This window comes from Syngnathus floridae, chromosome 5 (assembly GCF_059516105.1).
Source record: "Syngnathus floridae isolate MCC-2025c chromosome 5, RoL_Sflo_1.0, whole genome shotgun sequence".
In the NCBI taxonomy this organism is placed as follows: domain Eukaryota; kingdom Metazoa; phylum Chordata; class Actinopteri; order Syngnathiformes; family Syngnathidae; genus Syngnathus; species Syngnathus floridae.
Genome location: NC_142417.1, coordinates 13,583,299 through 13,603,176, shown reverse-complemented (window position 1 = coordinate 13,603,176; position 19,878 = coordinate 13,583,299). Strand labels below are relative to the sequence as shown.

The 19,878-nt window shown below is 39.4% G+C and overlaps 1 protein-coding gene across 1 annotated transcript; it reads right to left on the bottom strand.

Annotated features, from left to right (window-relative positions):
* Window positions 1-3,209: 3,209 nt before the first annotated feature.
* mxd1 (MAX dimerization protein 1) lies at window positions 3,210-19,391 on the bottom strand. Its single transcript, XM_088376747.1, has 6 exons — window positions 18,462-19,391; window positions 17,754-17,853; window positions 9,558-9,587; window positions 7,275-7,389; window positions 6,856-7,015; window positions 3,210-6,242 (listed from the first exon to the last, which is right to left on the bottom strand). The coding sequence occupies exons 1-6, from the start codon at window positions 18,526-18,528 to the stop codon at window positions 6,028-6,030; spliced, it is 687 nt and encodes a 228-aa protein (XP_088232873.1). The 5' UTR covers window positions 18,529-19,391; the 3' UTR covers window positions 3,210-6,027.
* Window positions 19,392-19,878: the final 487 nt, after the last annotated feature.

Genomic DNA, 19,878 nt, shown 5'->3' with positions numbered 1-19,878 from the left:
TTGTAAACACTGCAAGTGGCTGAAGATCAGTCCAGGGTGAACAATGCATCTCGCCCAGTTGTCTGGTATAGGCTCCAGTGAAACTGTGACCCTAATGCAAATGTTACCAAAACTAGATGGAAACTGAGAAATTACCAATTATTCCATCCTCCATGAGTTCGAAGGGAACTAATCTGTTTCATTACATTGTACAGGATGTTTTCACTTTCAGTCATTGGAATATGGTTATCAAGTACTGAACTGTATTTTCTGTTAAATTGGGGAGATCTAAGGTTTTTTCTGTTAATCATAGTTGCTAAATTTGATCACAGTCATAAGAAATTACTAAATTGAACAATTCCTTTTATGACTATGTATGTGTAAATATTGATATAGTAATTTATTGATAGTATAATTTTCAAATACAGCCATCAAATCTCAAATTTGACTCAATGGGCTACAAATTTTACTACATACACTAAAGATCTACCTGGTAACTTGATAAGTAATGTGATGTACGTGAATCATAAGTCTGCTCCAAGGATCTTAAATGAAAGTGACCTTTTTACACATTTTTAATGACTGGCTGCATGGACTCAGCACATTGTATCCTTGTTTTTTGATTTGTCTAATGAATGCAGTACTCTTAAATCAAGTAAATAAAGTTGTAGTTTACTGTACAACACACTTGTATTGGTGTGAATCTCCAAAATGTAGTTTTTGTTTATGCATGCAGTTAACAGTGGTGTAATACAGCCACACACAACAAGATGGTGCTGTCCTTTTAGCAGACATGGCATTGTCACGAATTCCTAAAAATGGCGGACAGAAGGCAACATCAACGCCTCTTTTTCCTGCACAGTGCAGATAAACAGAATGCACAGAGCACGTGCAACGCCAAATGATTGTTAATATGCAAAAGAAATTTATTATGGAATTGTTTCCTTTTATCTGAATTTGACCATTCAAATATTAACAAAATGCGCAATAGCTGAACATTATCTAGCGTAATTATAAAAGAAATAGCTAAGAATACTTTGAGACTGCTTATATTGCCACATGAATAAAATGATATGATTTCAATTCATAACGTTTTTTAGGTTCATGTTAAATCTCAAATATAGTTAGCAACCATATCGCATATTACATGTTTTTCCACTATCATGCAACCTTACTATAAATAATAAACATATCATAGTAGTGTATAAGTGCATCACATCAGTCAATGTCTGAAATGTGTACGTTTAATGACAAACAAAATTCAGGAATGCTGATAATGCTTTCAATAGTGTCAGTTTGTCATTTAGGCCGTAGTGCTTTTGCTGTCCATGCACAATAAATGCAGTTCCAGAATGTCAGTGAGGCCATTTGCTCTCCAGGAGAGTAGCTACTTTGAAACAGCCTTCCCTTTGTTGGTTTGATATGCCAGGTGTTGCAGCAAACATCTCCCAACCGAGTGTCGTGCAGACCACCATCTCCTCAGATGCACTGATTGCTTGTGATGTGCACTTCTCACTCCATTCCCCTGGGATCCCCTTTACACACGTGCAGTTGATCTTCTCCATCTGTTTGCTATGCTCGATATATACAGTCTATTTACATATAGGCTTCCTTGTTCTAGAGCCACAATCAAATTGGATATACCGTACATAATACTCAACATCACCATTTGTTTACAGTATTCAGTAAAATTGCAAGGCCCGAGGTAATTCTGGTTAACAAAAAGTAACCAAATAACTAAAGCTGATAAAACATTTATGTTAACATAATTTTTAAAGATACAAAAAAAAAAACATCTTCCTTTTATAAAATTAACATTAATAATAGCATCATTATCATCAGACATGAGCTTTTGGAGTTCATTTTAAACGCATGTGTAAAGCTGTCCATTCGTAGCTTCAGAAGAAGGAAGATCAGTTTTTTGATAGTTGCAATTTTTTTTACTTTACTACGCAATACCTGGTGACCCTATTTCTCCTATCTTGCATGTGACAAATTCTTCATACAGCAAAAAAAAAACATACCTATAGGTATGTTTTTTTTTTGCTGTATGAATAAGTGTATTAATCTAACATGCAGGTTTTTGGGTGTGGGAGTACAAAAGGCCAAAATTGAAATTTGAACCTTAAATATCAAACGGTGTGGCAAATAAGCTAAAAAATGATAATCCAAAAATATTTTACTAATTCAACTTAGTTTAATAAACTGATTAACTAACAATCAATGAATTCCTTACAAGTAAACATAATCATGAGATCAATCAATTTAGTCAGGGTTGTGAAGACAGAGGAAGTCATTATTTGCAACGTGATTGCCTGACTGTGGATGCAGTCAATCAATCCCAGGAGTCTAACCTTGTTGTCTGCAGCAACTACACACATCAATATTTGTGTAAGTGTAAAGCTTGGGTGTGTAAGGCAAACGGTGGTCATAACTACTAATTTAACAAACAAAGACACTGAGGGGTCAGGAAGAAGGTTCTCTTACACACACACAAACAATGCCAAAATGTGTCTCTGGCCTTGGCACCGATTCAAGATGGTATGGAGATATGACCACATCACTGCACGCACACACACGCACAAAAATAAATACAAACGTACAGAACTTTGTTAATGATAGTTACCCAACACATACAAGCAAGTAGACTGTCATCACACTGATTTAATTCTTGAACTATAATCGTTATTTATTTCCTTCTCATGCTACTAACAAAACCTATCAAGAAATACAATTTAAATGCATTTTGGTACAGATATGAAAGCTGTATCTGAAAGACGTTGGCTACGAAATTGGTTGGCTCCGAAGCTTTAAGGTCTTTTTGTTTTCCCAATTAATTTTCTTTTGGCTGCCATCTAACTAACAATTACCACCATTCCAAAAGGGAAAAAACATCCTTGAACACCCCCATCTTCTCTTTCCCTGGCTTTTGGGTGTGCAATAGTCAGATGGCTATGATCATACAAACCTTGAATTTGGCAAGTAGATTCTGAAAACACTGGTGTGAACCAGCCTGCCATGTCTTTCATGTGTTGTACAAAAAGCTCCTCATTACTGCTCATGCCAACCCAACCCTTCGACCTGATTATTTATTACTCACTAACAAAAACATTGGCATTGTTGAAGCCCTTAGAACAGGCCCCCCAGATCGAATTTGGACAGCCCTGCTTTGGAACTTATATGAAAGTATTTTGTGTGTCATGAAAAAAATAAAGACAATGTCAAGGTGCTAGGTAGATAAACAAGGGTTTCAAAGTTATTTATTATTTCCACTGGCAAATATAAATTGCGGCCACAAATTGTAAATTGTTTCAGTTGTCCAATTCTTAAAAATTAAGTGCACAAAATGTCCACCTTTAGGTTGATTTTAAACACAGAAGAAATGAGCCACCTTAGAGGAAAGGCAGCATCAGGTGACAATGATATTCATGGCAAAATGATTCTGAGTATGTGTGTGGTTGTGTTCATGAACGACAGCACGTCTCAAAACATTTCAACAGATCATATTCAAACATGTAGTACATTTTTGTTGGGTTTTTACATTTTAGGTCAGTTTAAGGCAATACTAGCCACAAAAGTATGCACAAATCAAATAACATACAAACATGAACACAAGATCCATCAGTGCTGAAACCTGTAAGCTTAAACAACTGGTTGTTCTTTGAGACTGAACACCCGCCTCATGACATAGGTGTTGAAAGCACCAGGGCCACCAGGGCCTCTCCATTCACCACATACATGCCTGGTCTGAACCAGAGATGCCAGTGTGTGTGTGCATGTGCGTGTGTGTGCATGTGCGTGTGTGTGTGTGTATGTGTACTGGGGGTTAGGGTCAGGCACACACATGTAGATTGGTGGAGGACAAGGCCATGGATGGGGGTAATTAAATGCTAAGTATAACACATGACTATTTTTTTTAAGTGCACAATTTTCCTTTTGGCATTATACAACAAAACTGTTTTACTGGTGCCTACAAATGCCTCTATTCCCCTAAATAATTCTTACTTGCACACTTGACGATTGAGTTCTTTCATCTCAATAAAATTTGCACATTTTCTGCTAGTAAATGCCTGCTTATGGGCTCTGTTTTTTTAATTCAACAGTAATTCATACAAACTATTGGACTCAAATGTTGGAACCACACCAAAACAAAAACCCTTCGTGGTGGCCAAATTTTGAGGGCTGCTTGTCTTAATTTTATCGAGATGCACATAACCAATTGCCCAGGGTTGCAACACGTACATCCCATTTGTATGATTTCTACACCATTCCTGTCTGGGTTGAAGGGGGTTAAGCTCACACAAAAGAAGCAGCATTCCACACTCAGAAAACTAATATCTATTTTTGTGTTTTTGTTCTTTTTTCCACCTTATGTATTCATTTTTGTGTACCATTTTCATGCTCAGATATATCGGCCGTGGCATTCGGGGGTGGGGGTTGCTTCTCAGACACACTGGCTGCAGGATGGAGGACTTCTACATTCAAAACATACTGCAAATCCTCACTGTGCAAGTGTCTTTCTGACCAAGCAAGGAGATAGGACTTTTTTGTTGCGCCTTGATGGCGGCCACACTACTATACTGCTGCCACTGGCACCACTATAAACCTTTTCTGTTTTATATTTTTTCTATTGACTTTTTTTTTTGTCTTAAACAGCAAAACACAATCAACCACAGGGAAACATTTCGTCTTCTAAGAAATCTGTGCCAAACCTTCCAACGGACACAAAGCCTTGAGGCACAAGAGACGTTTCTAAATATTCTATGGATTGACTAAGCTGTGCAAACAAACTACACATGTGAACCGTCACAATAAGAACAAAGGCTATGTGGAACTAATTAAATATATATTTATATTAATCTCTAGCTTTTATCAGATCTAATAAATACTTCTGATAGACATCTGTGAACTATTTACATGACAGTAGATGTACATTTCTTACAAAACAATAAATAGGTATCAAGGCAAGACAAAAGAGAGGGTCTTTCAGGCATTCACACAGAATTGAGTCCTCGGTTGGTTGGTACGCAGTAAAATCTAAAGCGGGTACAGTATTGTATTTTTGGGTGATAGCAGGAAAATTTACGAACCACCCAAAAAAAAAAAAAAAAGCTCTCAGCCTTCACTTGCTAACCTAGTGGAATGTTCCTCAGCCTCTTGACTTAGTAGGTAGACTTTTCCATCCCAGGTTACACCTGGTCAAGAAGTAGTGAATATTAATGCACCAATACTTGTCAAAACATTTTTGCAAAGAGGGGCTGGTGGATGGTCAAAGAAAGTGACAGGTGACCACTGTCATTGCCAGGCAAACATGGACATACACACACACACATACATACTAATACATACCCATGAAAAACACCACAGTCATCAGAGTGGCAGACCGTATCACCACTAAACCAAAAAGGTCAGGGTGAAGATGCCTTGCTAGTGAGACTCATATTGCTGTTCTGCCGTGTGCCCTTCAAGTGTTATTAAACACCCTATAGATGACTTCCAAAGTACGAAAGAGAGGGTTGACATGTTGATGTTTATAAAAAACAGATGACCGGCTGTGGTGAGCTGGGCAGAAACAAAGGCCCGCTTGTGTGGCACACCTTTTGAAGCACCGTCTTAAGTACATCAAGAAGCAATGATGGAGTATGTCTGTCTGTGGTGAAATCTCATAAGTGCTTCCCGTACCCCTTGATACATTAAAAAAAGAGGCAGTGGGATATTGTAAAGTAACATTCTCTGGCTGAAAGTTGCATTTGTGATGGACGGAGGGAGAAATAGGGGAGGACCCGACTCGTTTGATTGGTGTCGAGTCTGTCACATTTAACGACCGTCAGATAATGACGGGCTGGCTGTGGGCGGGTTTCTTCAAGGCGCTCAGTCAGGGTGGGAAGTTGATATGGGGCACAGAATCTGCAGAGGCCTGGATTGATGAGCCTCAGAATTGGGTTAGTTCTGGTAAGGTGGGAGAGAGGGTGAGGGTCTTGAGGTGGTTATACAACCGGGTCATGGCAAAACATTCTTGGAACGGGAATAGAGGAAACGGGACATGGACTAGTGACCAGTGAGGTTTATAGTGCCGCAGGCCGGCTGCTTGGCCCTCTCCTGAGTGTCCTGCAGGCGCCGCAGGCTGGCACTGGCGTAGCCCTCATCGCTGCAGCTGCTGCGCAAGCTGCCCCGCTCATCCCCTGAGTCACTCACGCTGCTGGTGCTCCACTCCAGATCACCCAGCAGGTAGTCTGTTCCCTCCACGTCCACATCCAGGTCCTCTGTGGGCAACAGGGAAGAAGTAGGATTTGTTAGAATGACCGCTAAGAACATTCGGCCGAACTTATCAATGTCTATATCCCAGGCCATTAAAATCTATGAAATTTAGAGCAGTAAAAAAATTAAAATAACGCATTTTGGGGTGAAATCTGATTATTTTTGTGTAAGCATTCACATTACATATTAAAAGAGACATTAGCGTGTGAACGAATGCATCGCCAAAGTGCATGCGCAAAAGAAGAGGTGACGTCACTCGCAAGATAGTGTGTACGGAAGTTTATTTTGAATTGCATTTCATAAATGAAGGCATTTTTAGCTTTTACAGTCACAATTTTTGCGTTTTTCATTTGCTTTAGTGTGGACAACATGATATTTTTCCTTTGATCCTGATATTTAGGAATTCGGTCGCGGGCCGTATTGGACAGTTCGAGGGAGCGGACGGCCAGTTGATAATCCCTAAATTATGTAGCTGTGACTATTGCTACAGATGCATTCAATTGCAATTGGGCACAAGGACCAACAGATACAACAGCAAAACAAGGAGAGCTAATCCTCCAAGCAAATATTTTAGACAATTATCAGAAAATGGATAAAAAAACTGCACGCATGACAGACCTTGGTCAGAGTCGGATTTATCAGAGGACACGGTGGAGCCGGTGCTGTCCATGCGGACTCTCTCCACACCAAGCTGCTCCAGACGCCTTCTCAGATGTCTCTGCTCTCTCTGTAACTGTTCTAAGGTGTGTTGGGCTCTTCTGTCACTCTCCTCCAACTTCTGAATAGTGAACAAGAAGAGATGAAATATTACCAATGCGCCAAGCAGTACTGTGTGATACGGTACCGTATAAGTGCACTTCAGGATTTAGTAATCGGAATTATATAAAGAGAAAGTGTACTGTATTGCTTGGTGGAAATAAGACTAGTCTTTCATTTACAAATTTTTTTTATTGTAATGATTCTACTTTATGATCTATATATAAACTGAAGAGTATATTATCATTTTTTTTAATTGAGCAAAGTATAACCACACGCACCTTGATGTGATCTTTGGCCTTCATCAGCAGGCTCAGTGTTGTGTGCCTGTTGGCATCTGGACCCAAAGGAACCAGAGATTTCAGTCGCTCTAAACACAGACGAAGATGTGCCCGTCTGAAGGCAGAAAGGAGCAAACAAATAAGACAAAGTTACACATCTTTGAATGTCAAGAAACTAGCAAAACATATTTTCGCTACTAATATTCCCCATGTATAATTTTGATGGAAACCTGATTGGAAAGGTAGCAGAATGATTAACTAGTGCAAAGATCTGACCATTACTTTGGTCTACCAAAAGATGCTGCAAATAAACTGCAAATTTAACTAGACCTTTTCAAAGTGGTGACGACTATTAACATTCCTAACCCAACAACAACAATGTGAATCTATCAGAAGTCACATGATTAATCTGCCCATCTGTCCTTGACATCTTTTTCACACATTCACATCTAGAGTATCTTCTTTCCACATCTCAATTTACATTTCTGGTATTTGTTAATGTCTGGTGGGTGTTTGAGACCGACTGACCCGGCTGTTATGCAACACACAAAGTGTGTGCGTGCCAGTGTGCATGTGTGAACCTCAGTGGGTGGGAGTGTGTACGTCAGATGTTTTAGCCTACTGTAGAAATGTTTCTTCGGCAACCTAAAGTGAGATGAGCTGATAATTTAATACCTGCTGCAGGTGAAATTCACTGCCAAAATGTACTGTATCATCTAATTGTAGTGTCATTGAACACACAACAGGCTATTTCAATGCAGTTTAAGTTGAATGCACCACATCATTGAAGAGGAGCTCAACCCCCAAATTTTCTATGTACAGTAATATGTTCTGTGCAGCTTATGGTGTTCTGACTAATGTTTTGCTTGTGGAATATGAATTAAATTAAACAATTGCACAATCTGAGCATAGTCTGATCATGGCCGTAGCGGTTAGACATAAATGTAAGACTAGAAAAGCACGTACAAGGTAGTACAGTTTCACATTTGACTTCCAAAGTGCAAATGTCATTATGTAACATGCAAATGCTCTAGTCTGCCTTGTGACATAACATGGTCAATGTTTAACAACACTGTCCAGACATGGTGTCCAAGTTACTCAAAAAAAAAAAAAAAAAAAAAAAGAAGATAGGAGCAGGTTATTTTGGTTAAAGTGCCAGAAGGGCAATGTGTCAATAGGTGACAGACATATAACGCAATAGATCTGTGATGTAGCATTTCTATTTAACAGAATACAGAAGAAACTGGGTTCTACTAAACTGACTAATAAAACTATAACAAGGATCAGAATTTAGATAACTAATTATATAATAATAATAATAAAGATTAAAATACTGTGTTTTTGTTCTGTTTTATAAAATTGGCAAAAGCTAAGTTGTCAAGCACAGTATTTTTGCAGTCAAATAATTGATCGTTTAGTAATCTATATATCTCGGTATTGTGAAACCTGATTGACAGAACTTCACATTTCAGAGAGTTTTTTTATTTACTTAATGGACTTTGCTTTGTATTTATTATTCATGGTTCTGACATACAGAAAAGTCTTGAGTGGTACTTGAAAATATACCTTGGAGAAATGTTATTATTGCATTACTGCTGAAATGTGCATTATTGGTACAACTGTATGCCACACACCATGGCATCTTCAACATATCAACAGAGAAAATAAGGTGAAAAGGCTTATAATAAATCAATTTATTTAAGTTACGTGCACTTATAGCGAGGGGCAACGCAAGATTTGCTTCGCTTGTTGTTATGGCGAGTAACCGGGAAAAGCTGAGTAAGTCATCGCAGCATGTGACTTAATGGACCAATCATGGAGAGAATGAGAGCATCCATTCTACGTGCAGCAACAATTTCTGTCGTGCACGCGGCGTGCGTTGCAGACGTATCGCCGACGTGCAGTGGCCAAATGATGCAATTGGGCCGTTGGCGCCCAGGGCTCAGAACTACCTTGACAGAAGGTTCAGTTTGCATGTCAACTGATGAACTTTCACTTAACTGATGACCTCATTTATTCCGTGTTACTACAAATGTAATTTGGGGGAACTGGATTCGTTGTCCAGCAATAATCAAACTGAGCTGTTTAAGTAGGCCAAATATGTTGCACTTTGATAAACTGCTCATCAACGACTGTCCATGGTTTCTTCACATCCTTAAAGAGATTGCATTGGAAAGATATGGGATCAGGAATCAGATGTTTTTGTGGATTGAGGAACAGCCCATTGTTTATGTACATTATAAGATTACGCTAGGCAAATGGAATAGAGTGGTGTTTACATACCTGTTCTTCTCCATTTCATTGTGTGTTGACCTGTGGAGACAAAGGAAGACATGAGCAAGAAAACAAAACAGGGTAGCCCTCTGCGTGTGTGTAATTACTGCAGTCTCACAGCGTACTGTGGGGGTGTGAGAATGAAAGCGAGTGAGAAAAGGCTGTGTGGGAGGTTGTGGCAGTCAGAGTAGGCTAATGTGAGTTTCAAGGAAAATGGACTAAAGGAAGATTGGGTTTTGTAAAGCCGGCACTTCATTCTTTGGAGGAGAGCTGTGGTTTTTCAAAAAATATACTTGGACAGGTGAAGAGGTGGGCAAATTGTAAACATATAACCACAAACATTAAGACTATGCCACTTAATATTGCCTGATTGAATGCAACACAGTAGGGAAGGGGAAGTGACAGTGCTGAAAGTGAGTAACAAGATGATATTCTGCCCTTTTTGTGAAGTTCAAATCAATCAATGAGTATCATGGGTCGATACATTTTATTGGTGGAGATTTGCCTGACCTATGCAAAAGAGTGTGGAGGTGTTTGAGGGAAGAAGATATCTCCGCATTCTTGATCCAGTCTACTGCCTCGACTGATCCTTTAACCCAATGTCCAAAATTAGCCTCTGCTCCTTCATCTCAGAGGACTCTAAATTGCACTGGCACATGTATACACACCATTTTTTTCCTTGGTCTGAGAGAAGCCATTACTCCTGCCAACTGAGATCCAGTGAAGGACCTTTGAAAATTATTTTGGAAATGATTGTTCATTACGTGCATGCATGCATGCGAAACAATACTAGGGGTATCATCTTTTGGTGCACACAACCGCGCTGGCCCCCTCCAACTGAATATGAATTCCGACAGAGCTCAGACAGCCGCTTGTGACATAACAGTGCTGGCAGGAGAACACGACCACTCATTCAGGCCCAATTTCAGTCTCTGACCCATCTCCGTTTCGCTAACTCTGCTCGAGTTTCTTGGCAAATATACTTGGACGGATAATCTCTTCCAAAATTGTAATATCCAGCTCAAAGTGTGCTGAAATTCAAGCTGGCAGCCAGGTTGGGACACATTACACACAAACACAAAACTGTTGGGACCCCTCTGTAATTAAAAGAAATGCCCCAAATGATCACTTGAAACGTGAACTTGACAGAATAATAAATACAGAGTAATAAATACCAACTTATTAAAAATCAGCAGATAAAAATCAGATATTGCGTTTAAGTACTGGTTCAACAAAATCCTCCACACTTCTATTTTCTGGACTGCTTATCCTTAACAGGGTCCCAGGTTTGGTGGAGGCTATAACTAACCAATGAAACAGATCTAGAGCTTTTTGGCAAGGCACATGAAGTCTATGTTGACAGAATCATAAAAAGAAAACACCACTGTCCCAATTGTGAAACATGGGGGAAGCTTAATCACAGTATGCTTTGCTAGATCAGCTAGATCCAGACCAGAGATCTTCAATGAATATTCTGAAAGGTCTGGCTGCAATGGATTTTCAGGGCAAAGGTCAAGAATATTTTGATTTAGGTGGCCAATGCATGCATCCATTCTCTGTATCACTAACTTCACAAGAATTGCAGGTGTGCTGGAGCCTGTCCCAACTGACTTTGGGCGAGATGGTGTGCCCGAGACTCATCGCTGGCCAATGGTCTGACACATACAGATAAACAAGCATTAACACCAACCTATGAAGTTTTTTTTTTTTTTTTTTCAATTAACATAACATATAGGAGTTCAAAGAAAGGTCTTGCGAAGATATGAGGAACAACATTTGAGCTGACTTCCGGGAAAATAGCAATTATACATTCTTAAAAACACCGATTTTCAAAGAACCATTGTCACAGCCACCCCACAAATGCCCTCAACCAAAAGAGTTGATTGGCTCATTTTGCTCTGGTAAACACAACAGGAGCTACCATGTGCACCGTCTGTGAAAGCGGACTGTCGGAGAAAATCCAGCATAACAATGCACATACAGGCAATTGACGGTGGGATGGCATGAGACTGACCTTGACTCGGTCCAGGCTTGGATCGCTGCCTGCCATTTAAAGATAGCTGTTCTAGACTGTTCTTGTACGTATAATCAGATTATTAAAGATGAATAAAAATACACTGTAGACTTTTGACGTTGTGCATGCATTTGACCGACTTGGTAAAACCGAAATGTGTGACCACGCATCTCCCCTTTGCCGGATGATTGTGATCGGCTGGCACTATACATTTGACAGGAAAGCATTCATGTTAGGGATTAAGAATGATGAACTGTATTGCAGGCATGCCTCAGATAGCTTTCATGCTTAATGACCCCAGTTAAGACACCATCGAGTAGAAAGCCTAATTCAGTTGAACCTTACAGTACATTAGCTAATGGAGACATTAATTATACTACAGGCTCAATGACACAATAACAGCTTGGAATATATACGGTACGTTTTGTATGGAGAAAACAATGTTCATTACAAATAGAGCTACTTGTAGTCAGTTTTTCATAAGTGAATAACAGAACACTTGTGACGAGAATTTTTAGTGTTTTGTGTGAGGAGCGTTGTCTGCAGTGATACAGACCCTGTATTGGTCTGTCGTGGTGAAGAAGGAGCTGAGCCGAAGGCAAAATGCCTAATTCACCAGTTGATCTATATCCCTACCCTCACCTACGGTCACGAGCTGTGGCTCATGACCAAAAGAACAAGATACAAGCAGCTGAAAGGCGTTTCCTCCACATGGTGTCGGGGCTCTCCCTCAGAGATAGGGTGAGAAACTCTGTCACTGCAAGTTGACAAGCTGGTAAGTGACTAGGTAGAGGCAAGTTCCCTGCTTAAGCTGCTGCCCCAGCGATCTGACCTCAGATAAGCGAAAGAGAATGACGATGATGGTTCGAGTCATGATGAAGTAAAACTCATGGAGCATATCTTCAAATTAATATATTTTTTTATTAATATACAGGGCACCAAATTATTTTTTTTACTAGAAAACACAGTGGCTCCTTACTTGAAATATAAAGGTGCAAGTAGAAAATTTAAGGTCGCACACTATAAGTTGAGTGAAGTACAGTACTGTAAATTTATTTTTACTAAATTATCAATAAATGGACTGGAGTCTGGAGTCAGAGCAGAATTTTGACACCAAGAAAGAATATTTAGAAAGAGTATCAGTAAAAAAAAAAAAATCAAAAAAAATCAAATTTACTGGTTGCATGGGTGTGAGTACAGTATAGACAGAAAATGTATTTACACTGTCACAAATTTTCAGAACAAAATGTCATTTAGGGGCAGTCTGAATCCCTGTCATATCTTTATGACTTACTATCATATATTATTTATTATCATGATTGTTTAGCTCAAAAGTTGAAGATATAGAACACCATACCTTGCTCAATATTGTGGTGCAGGCCTGACAACGCTACGCACAGCACCTTCTTAAATATGTCCTTGGTGTTCTGTTTTGTTTTTAGAAAGGGAATATGGATACATAAAAGTAGCATTACAGTGAAATAGTCTAATGCCCAGAATGATGAAAGATAAGATGAAGAACCTCTCAGGGTGGCGAGCATATAAAGGACTCCATTTATCTCCTCAACAAGGATGCAACATTTGCATAGTGTATATAGAGTTACTATATAGAGTGTATGTACATGTGGGAGGTGGGGGAGGACTCTCTCCCTCTCGCCTCCCTGCAATAAAGGAGCTGATTCTCTTCCCTACCAAGAGTGGGAACCAAGCAGGGAGGACACAGAAAGGTGGGGGAGGTGTGGGGAGAGAGAGAGCGAGAGAGAAAGCGAAAGAGTGGAATAGAAGAGGAAAGAAAAAGAGAGAAAAGACTCGGGACGGGAAAGGCACTACAACTGACACATGCACATACATGTTCCCATCCCCCACCACTTACAGATCTACTCCATGGAAAAACAACAGGCAATGGAGGAGCCTCGAATCACACTGAGAAATTCTTTATGAACTCAATCTTTTTTCCCACTTTCTCCACATTTTATGACATTTAAATAGCATTGCCTTTCCCTTCAAGAAATCATAATGTCGTGCCCAGGTTTTAAAACACAATAATAGACGCCACATTCAATTCAATAACAAGCGCATCTCCAAGTCACTGGTTGCAGATGGTGTGAAGATTAGAGGATTGTATGACAGGGAATCACAACAAACAAAAATATCGTCACATCTTTGGCACCTCTCAAATGCAGACATTTCAACCGTGAGCAATTTTCTCCACACTGGGATCTTCATTGAACGGAAGACAGCAGCAGCCAAAGATTTCTCTTCATCTTCACCCACTAGCAAATCACAGTTAAATATCCAAACTAGTAGTATTAAAGGGGCAGCAATTTCTAAACTAAATAAAATAGGGACCACCAAATTGAATGAAGGAGATCACGACATTTCTTTCATCAACTTGTCATCCACTTGGTCGACCACTGACTGTATAAAGACTACTTTACATCTTGCATCAATAAGTGAGTGATGATAGCATCGTATGATTTTAGCATAATTATATCATAATACCCAGTGAGGGCCATTCCTTCCCAGGGACGGAATGGTCCGTCCATCTGTCCCATCTATTTTGCGAACGGAGGACAAGAAGTTTGAAGAAAAAAGACGGACTAAGCAAAGATGGGAGTGGGTTTTCATCCGTCCCCGTAATAGTCACTTTTATTTACACCTTTGCACAATTAAGAGTATTAATTAACTTAGCATGTTTGAGGTTGGAATGTGTAACCAGTTGACCTGGAAAATAGAAATATTATCAGAATGACAGTGAACGTGAATCTTGTGGTTATCCGAGGCAGACTTTAAGCCAGGAAAATATGTTCTTTTGTGGGGGAAGATCTTCGCAGCCAATGTTAAAGCCTCTGCTATAAATGTTCTATGATGAGAATATTGTTCATCATAAATCATGGAAGTAAAAGAATAGCGAAACCCAATCAACTATGAGCCTGCTTTTATCAAATAACATATCTGAATACCCATCAGTATGTATTTTTTAAAAAAAACTTGCTCTTCAGTGTTCACCCTATATTAGTTTCAGCTAACATGCATTATGACTAAAACATGTCATGTTTCAAAAATATACAGTCAGATAGTTTTCCTTGTTAAACCAAAAACAAAGGGGAGGACAACACAGCGAATCTCATCAATACTGCTAAAACCATGGCTATCACATGAAAAGCTCCAATGGTCACTCCTAATTATAAGCAAGTGTCTATAGAGCAACTGTTCATTTAACGACTTGAGTTGCTAAACTTCACAAGCCCTTCTGTACTGTATTGGAAAGAAGTCCTGGTTACATTTTGCTTTGTACTTCTAACTCAAATGCAATCCTTGCCTTAAAATCTGCATGTAAAATGATGTACCTTGAATTACCAGCTCTAAAGCTATTGTAGCTTGTTGCGGAAATGTGTCTAGACCGTTGCCATAGTAACACCGGGTCACCAATTTACATAGGCTACTGTAGACATAACACGTCATCATCTTCATGTTACAACTGATAATCTGATATGATGTAATACAAGAGCTGCAGTAAATCCTAATGCCTTGATTTACACTTTCGAAAGGTACGAATTAAACATTATGGACGGTTCATTTCTTTTTGAGGTTGTAGTTTGAAGCCGTTTAAAGCTGCTAATATTTGGACCCTCTAGTGTAGCTGAATGAGTGAAAACAACTGTTAGAATTAAAATTAGTGCATAAGCGTGCCTAATATTGTGACCAGACATTGTAAGCTACTGTTTTCGTGGTAGTGCAGTAATGCATTTGTTGTACCGTATGGCTCTTGGCAACAAGGTGGAGTATTTTTTTTTCCAAGTCTTTCTGCTCATCCTCTGCACAAACCTTCTATACATCACAGGTTGCATCGAGGCAAATGATGAACATCCATCCATTTTCAGAGTTGCAAACCTACAAGACTAACTTCCATATCAATCTGTCCGGATTCCATATTTTTCACATTCTAATCAAAAACATGAACATTATGCAACATGATAAAATGAATTTGCATAGTGTTCAATTGCACAAGGCAATCATTGCTCTATAACCAAAATTGTTAATGAATTACAGCTTTCATATTGTTATTGTAAGGTATTTGTTGCAGCAACCTTGTCATGGTGCATGACAATTTTTTTTGCCCAAAATCAAATTTTTTCAAGACTGAATGGCTCAATTTTGTTTTTGTCAAATCAGACCTAGTGCCTAATGTAATCACCATTATGGCCATACAGATTTTCGTAACAAAATACAGACCGTACCATTTGGTGTCTCTGCATTTTGTATCATTTCACGTATACCAGACACTTTTTCAATTAATGATTAAAAAGGATAAACGCTTGTTTTTCTTAATCTATAATAACCTAAATAACCACCACCTTAATTAGCTGTTCATCAAATGGACGGACAAAACTAATATTAATTAAGAATTAAAAGTGTACACAGCAACATGAACTGCATCCCCTTTTCCTCTGTAGCCAGAACTTTTCTCATAGCATGCATAAACTGTCAAAGGATGACTCAAACTTGTTTTTATATCTTATTAACAAAGGGCACCTCATTTTTGTACTACTTTTACAGTTAGCAAATACTGCATGGACAGATGTGTATTGATGTTGCCAGTTTTGCAACTTAATGTACAGTATTATAAACAATCCTGGAATAGAAAGAAGGAAGATGCCACTGAATAAATGATCAAGTGTTGCGTGCCGAACAGGCCGACTAAACCGTGACCTCACCAACAAAGCAAAGCACACAAACTGTGAGATGCAGTTGCAACAGAAACCTGTTTTGACTGCATTGATGTATGCGGTACTGTACGTTTCGTTTGAGCAGTCATGTTGAGTTGATTGAGTTGTCAGGGCGGCTCGTCGCTGAAATGTCTCCTGCAGTCACCTTGACTGACCCACTTTGCCTTAACAAGTGGTCAGTGGCCATCAGCCAGACACTTGTTTGGAGCTGTCGCTGCGTGATTTCATCAAGCACAATAAAGAGACAAATCATAGCTCTTCACCAACAAAGTAGACACATACAGTCTATGCTAAAAGTCTATACATAGCCTTTTTCAAATGCCTGATTGTGATACTGAAACAAATAGACCTAGATAAGTCATTCCAAAATCTTTCCACCACAAAGCTATCATTTTCACAATAAAAAGCTGAGTGACAGACAACCGCTTGTCCTTGTTTCATCTGAAAAGGACATCCTACTGTATATTGTCTTATAAATGGGCACCATGTCTTTGAAATCGGTCAGCAAAATCAACTTAGTTATTGCCTTCCGCTGGTCTCTTTTGATATTAGTCAAACAATGTGAAATTACATGGACCATACTCTGCGTGGCCCCTTGATACAACTAGGATTCACCTTTTTGGGTTTCGTTTTGGGGGGTCCAAAACCCGTCTTTTGTGGACAATGCATATGGGAGCGTTATCAAGATTTATTGAAACATTTTGTTTGAAGTTTATAGAAAAGGTCCCCCCCCCCCAGTGTATTTCAATTGGCGTTAAGTATGTGCGGATTTTCGCAATTCACAGGCCAGCCCAGTCCCTATCACCTGCAAATAGCGGGTGTCCACTGGCTTGATTTGAATTGTAATATCACCAGATGGCAGACATGGCCTAGCTGCACTTGAACCGGGTCTTATGTCCCTGAGTGATGAACAACCCGCTTTGGAACATTTGTAAATCTGGGAAAAAATAAATAAAAATAAATGTAAATAGCCGTTGTTGTTTTTTTTTTTTTTTTAACAGTGGGTCACATCTTACTCTACAGTACTGTATCCACAGCCTGTCGGTATCCATTGTGTTTGTACCTTGGGGACCTGCTGCAATGTCCTGTACCATAATGTGTGTGGGCCCAAGGCTTTAGAATGACATGCAGGACATTGGATATTTTATAAATGCATTGAGCATGAAATATATTATGCAGCCCTATGTAGCCCCCTGTAGCTCTGAAAAAAAAAATGTGTTCCCCTTTATCATTATAATTGCCCATCCCTGATTGAGACTGTGTAGAAGACACGTTAACTTCTCCAATACCAAGATGTTATAATGCAATTGTAATAATATCATAATACTAAGTGGAAAATGAAAAAGAATTGGATGGGGGATAAGAGATTTATTGTGCAGCAGCATTCTGATTATATGCTTGGTGCAGAATTATCTAAAAAAAAAAAAAAAAAATTGAAGCCCAGAGGTTATTAATTTTTACCTGCTACTGATGTTTTTCTTGCTTTTGCTCTTCTTTTTCAAATTTTCCCTCTCTCGACTGCTGATGAAGGGTGGCATGGAGGCATAGCCATGCTCAGCTTCTGCAAAGCACAAACACAGTAGCCTTTGGGTCAAACAGTGTCAAAAAGCCAAAATATAGGAAGAGCACATTGTGCTTGTTATTCTTTTATGATTCAGTTGACATATTTGAGATTAATAGGTAATTAACACTATAAAAGCATTCCAAGTCCCATCTTTATGCTGTGTTTTCTCCCCTAAGGCTGGACAATGATGTCATCTTGAACTGGAATAAACCCCAGTAGCAAGCCACAACAGTAGAAAAGGAGGGGCTATCGTAAAAACAATGTATTTGGCCATCGCATTAATTTTTATTAAAATAAAAATGAAAAATTGATACAATGCAATTCAAGGCAGACCATTCCCATTTATCTTAAGATTACGGTAATCGCACACGTGCATGCATTTGACAATTTGATATAAACATTTCGAGGTTCAGTGTTGTATACAGGACTGCTTAGCAAAATACACGAAAAGATAAAATGCAAATGCTCCACGTAAAATAAATTAAGCGTAGATGTGTGGATGGTCGTTGTGATAGCACAAACAAGCCACATAAAGGGGGAGGGGTGTCGCTGCATATTCCTAATGCATAAAATCCATAACAAACATTAATAAAATTATACTTTACCTCGTTCCCTGCGATCAAGATACTCGGCAGCTTCGATCAGCATCTGCACCATTCCGATAGCCGTCATGTTCAATAATAATAACTGGTATTAAAACAATCCGATGGGGGATTCCGTGGCTGTACACAAACCTCTTCGTTCACACAGGAGCTTTCTCAAACTGTTCTGCCAGCGGTTATTTTAAGGCGAGTATTTGTCTCTCCGATCGAGTATCAACTGGTTGTAAGAAACTTAAAATGTGCCAAGACAAGACAAAGCAAGACACACTTGCTTTCTCCCCCTGGTGCTGTTCCAAAAATGTCAGCTGATGTGGTTCAGGTAGAGACTAGCTTTTAGCTGCTCGGGCTAACTATTTGAGTAGTGATGGATGCTTGACTCTCATTCGAGACAACTGTCAACAAAATGTAAACTAAGTCGCTCCAGAGAGATTCGCGTACTGCTTGGCGCGTTTACAATTTCGAACAATTCTTTCCGAAAAACGGGCTCGGACAAGTTTAGGCTCAGTGACAATTTACTAAACTAGCGATTAAAGTTAGTCACGAATTCCACAATATGAGTGATTCTGACCTCTCGCCAGGTCCAAAAGCGCAAAATGTTGGCCTCGTTAATTGAGTTACAGAATCTAGGTCTCTATAAAAGTTCATCCGACGATGTCATCCAAACTTATCACTGTTAATAGTTGTTGTGCTAGTTCGTCACGTCAGTCATCATGCCACACGTCTTGCTCGACACTAATTTCGGAGAACGTGACTCTTGCTACCTTCTAAATTGTCTTCCACTGACTGGCTTGTGTTTTCAAGATTCGGATGACAGTCAATTATTGTAGTCCATGGAATAGATTTGCGTGTGCTTAGTTTATGATTGGTCGTTGGCACCGGTAACTCGGACCTCTATTGGACGTTGAAGTTGTCTATCGTTTAAATGGTACGCCGTCCTGTGAAACCCAAGTCCGAGCAGCCATTTTGGTTCGCATTACACGACAACATTGCTCCCGTGTTGAGCCACAATGGAGGTTGTTTAGCTGGGATACAGTTGTCTGCGGCGATTGGTTAAATTATGATAAACTCGCCAATCATTGGCCACGTTCATAAATTGTAACGCCCCATTTTAACAGATGACACGCCTCCGTCATGTGCTGTATTGCGGTGTAGGATTCTGATTGGTTCTCGCAATGTTGTTTTGTTGCGATCGGGATTTGTTAAACGTGCACGCCGTCTTCTAATTTGCTCCTTCGTCAGCGCAGACGCTTATTAGCCTCATTTTGGACAAAAATAAGGACATCTTCCCGAGTCCCCTGCATCCAGCATTACGCCTTAGTGTTTCGAAACTTTGCTATGACCTGAAGACTACATAAGAACATTTATAAACGTTTTGCAATGCGTTGACTATGTAGAAAAATATAGTAATGCATATTAAAAG

Coding starts and splice junctions, on each gene's coding strand:
- mxd1 (XM_088376747.1), bottom strand. CDS start 18,528: ATGACGGCTATCGGAATGGTGCAGATGCTGATCGAAGCTGCCGAGTAT. Junction 9,588..17,753: donor AAGAAAAACATCAGTAGCAG/GTAAAAATTAAT, acceptor TTGTCTCCACAG/GTCAACACACAATGAAATGG. Junction 7,016..7,274: donor AGGCCAAAGATCACATCAAG/GTGCGTGTGGTT, acceptor TTCACTATTCAG/AAGTTGGAGGAGAGTGACAG.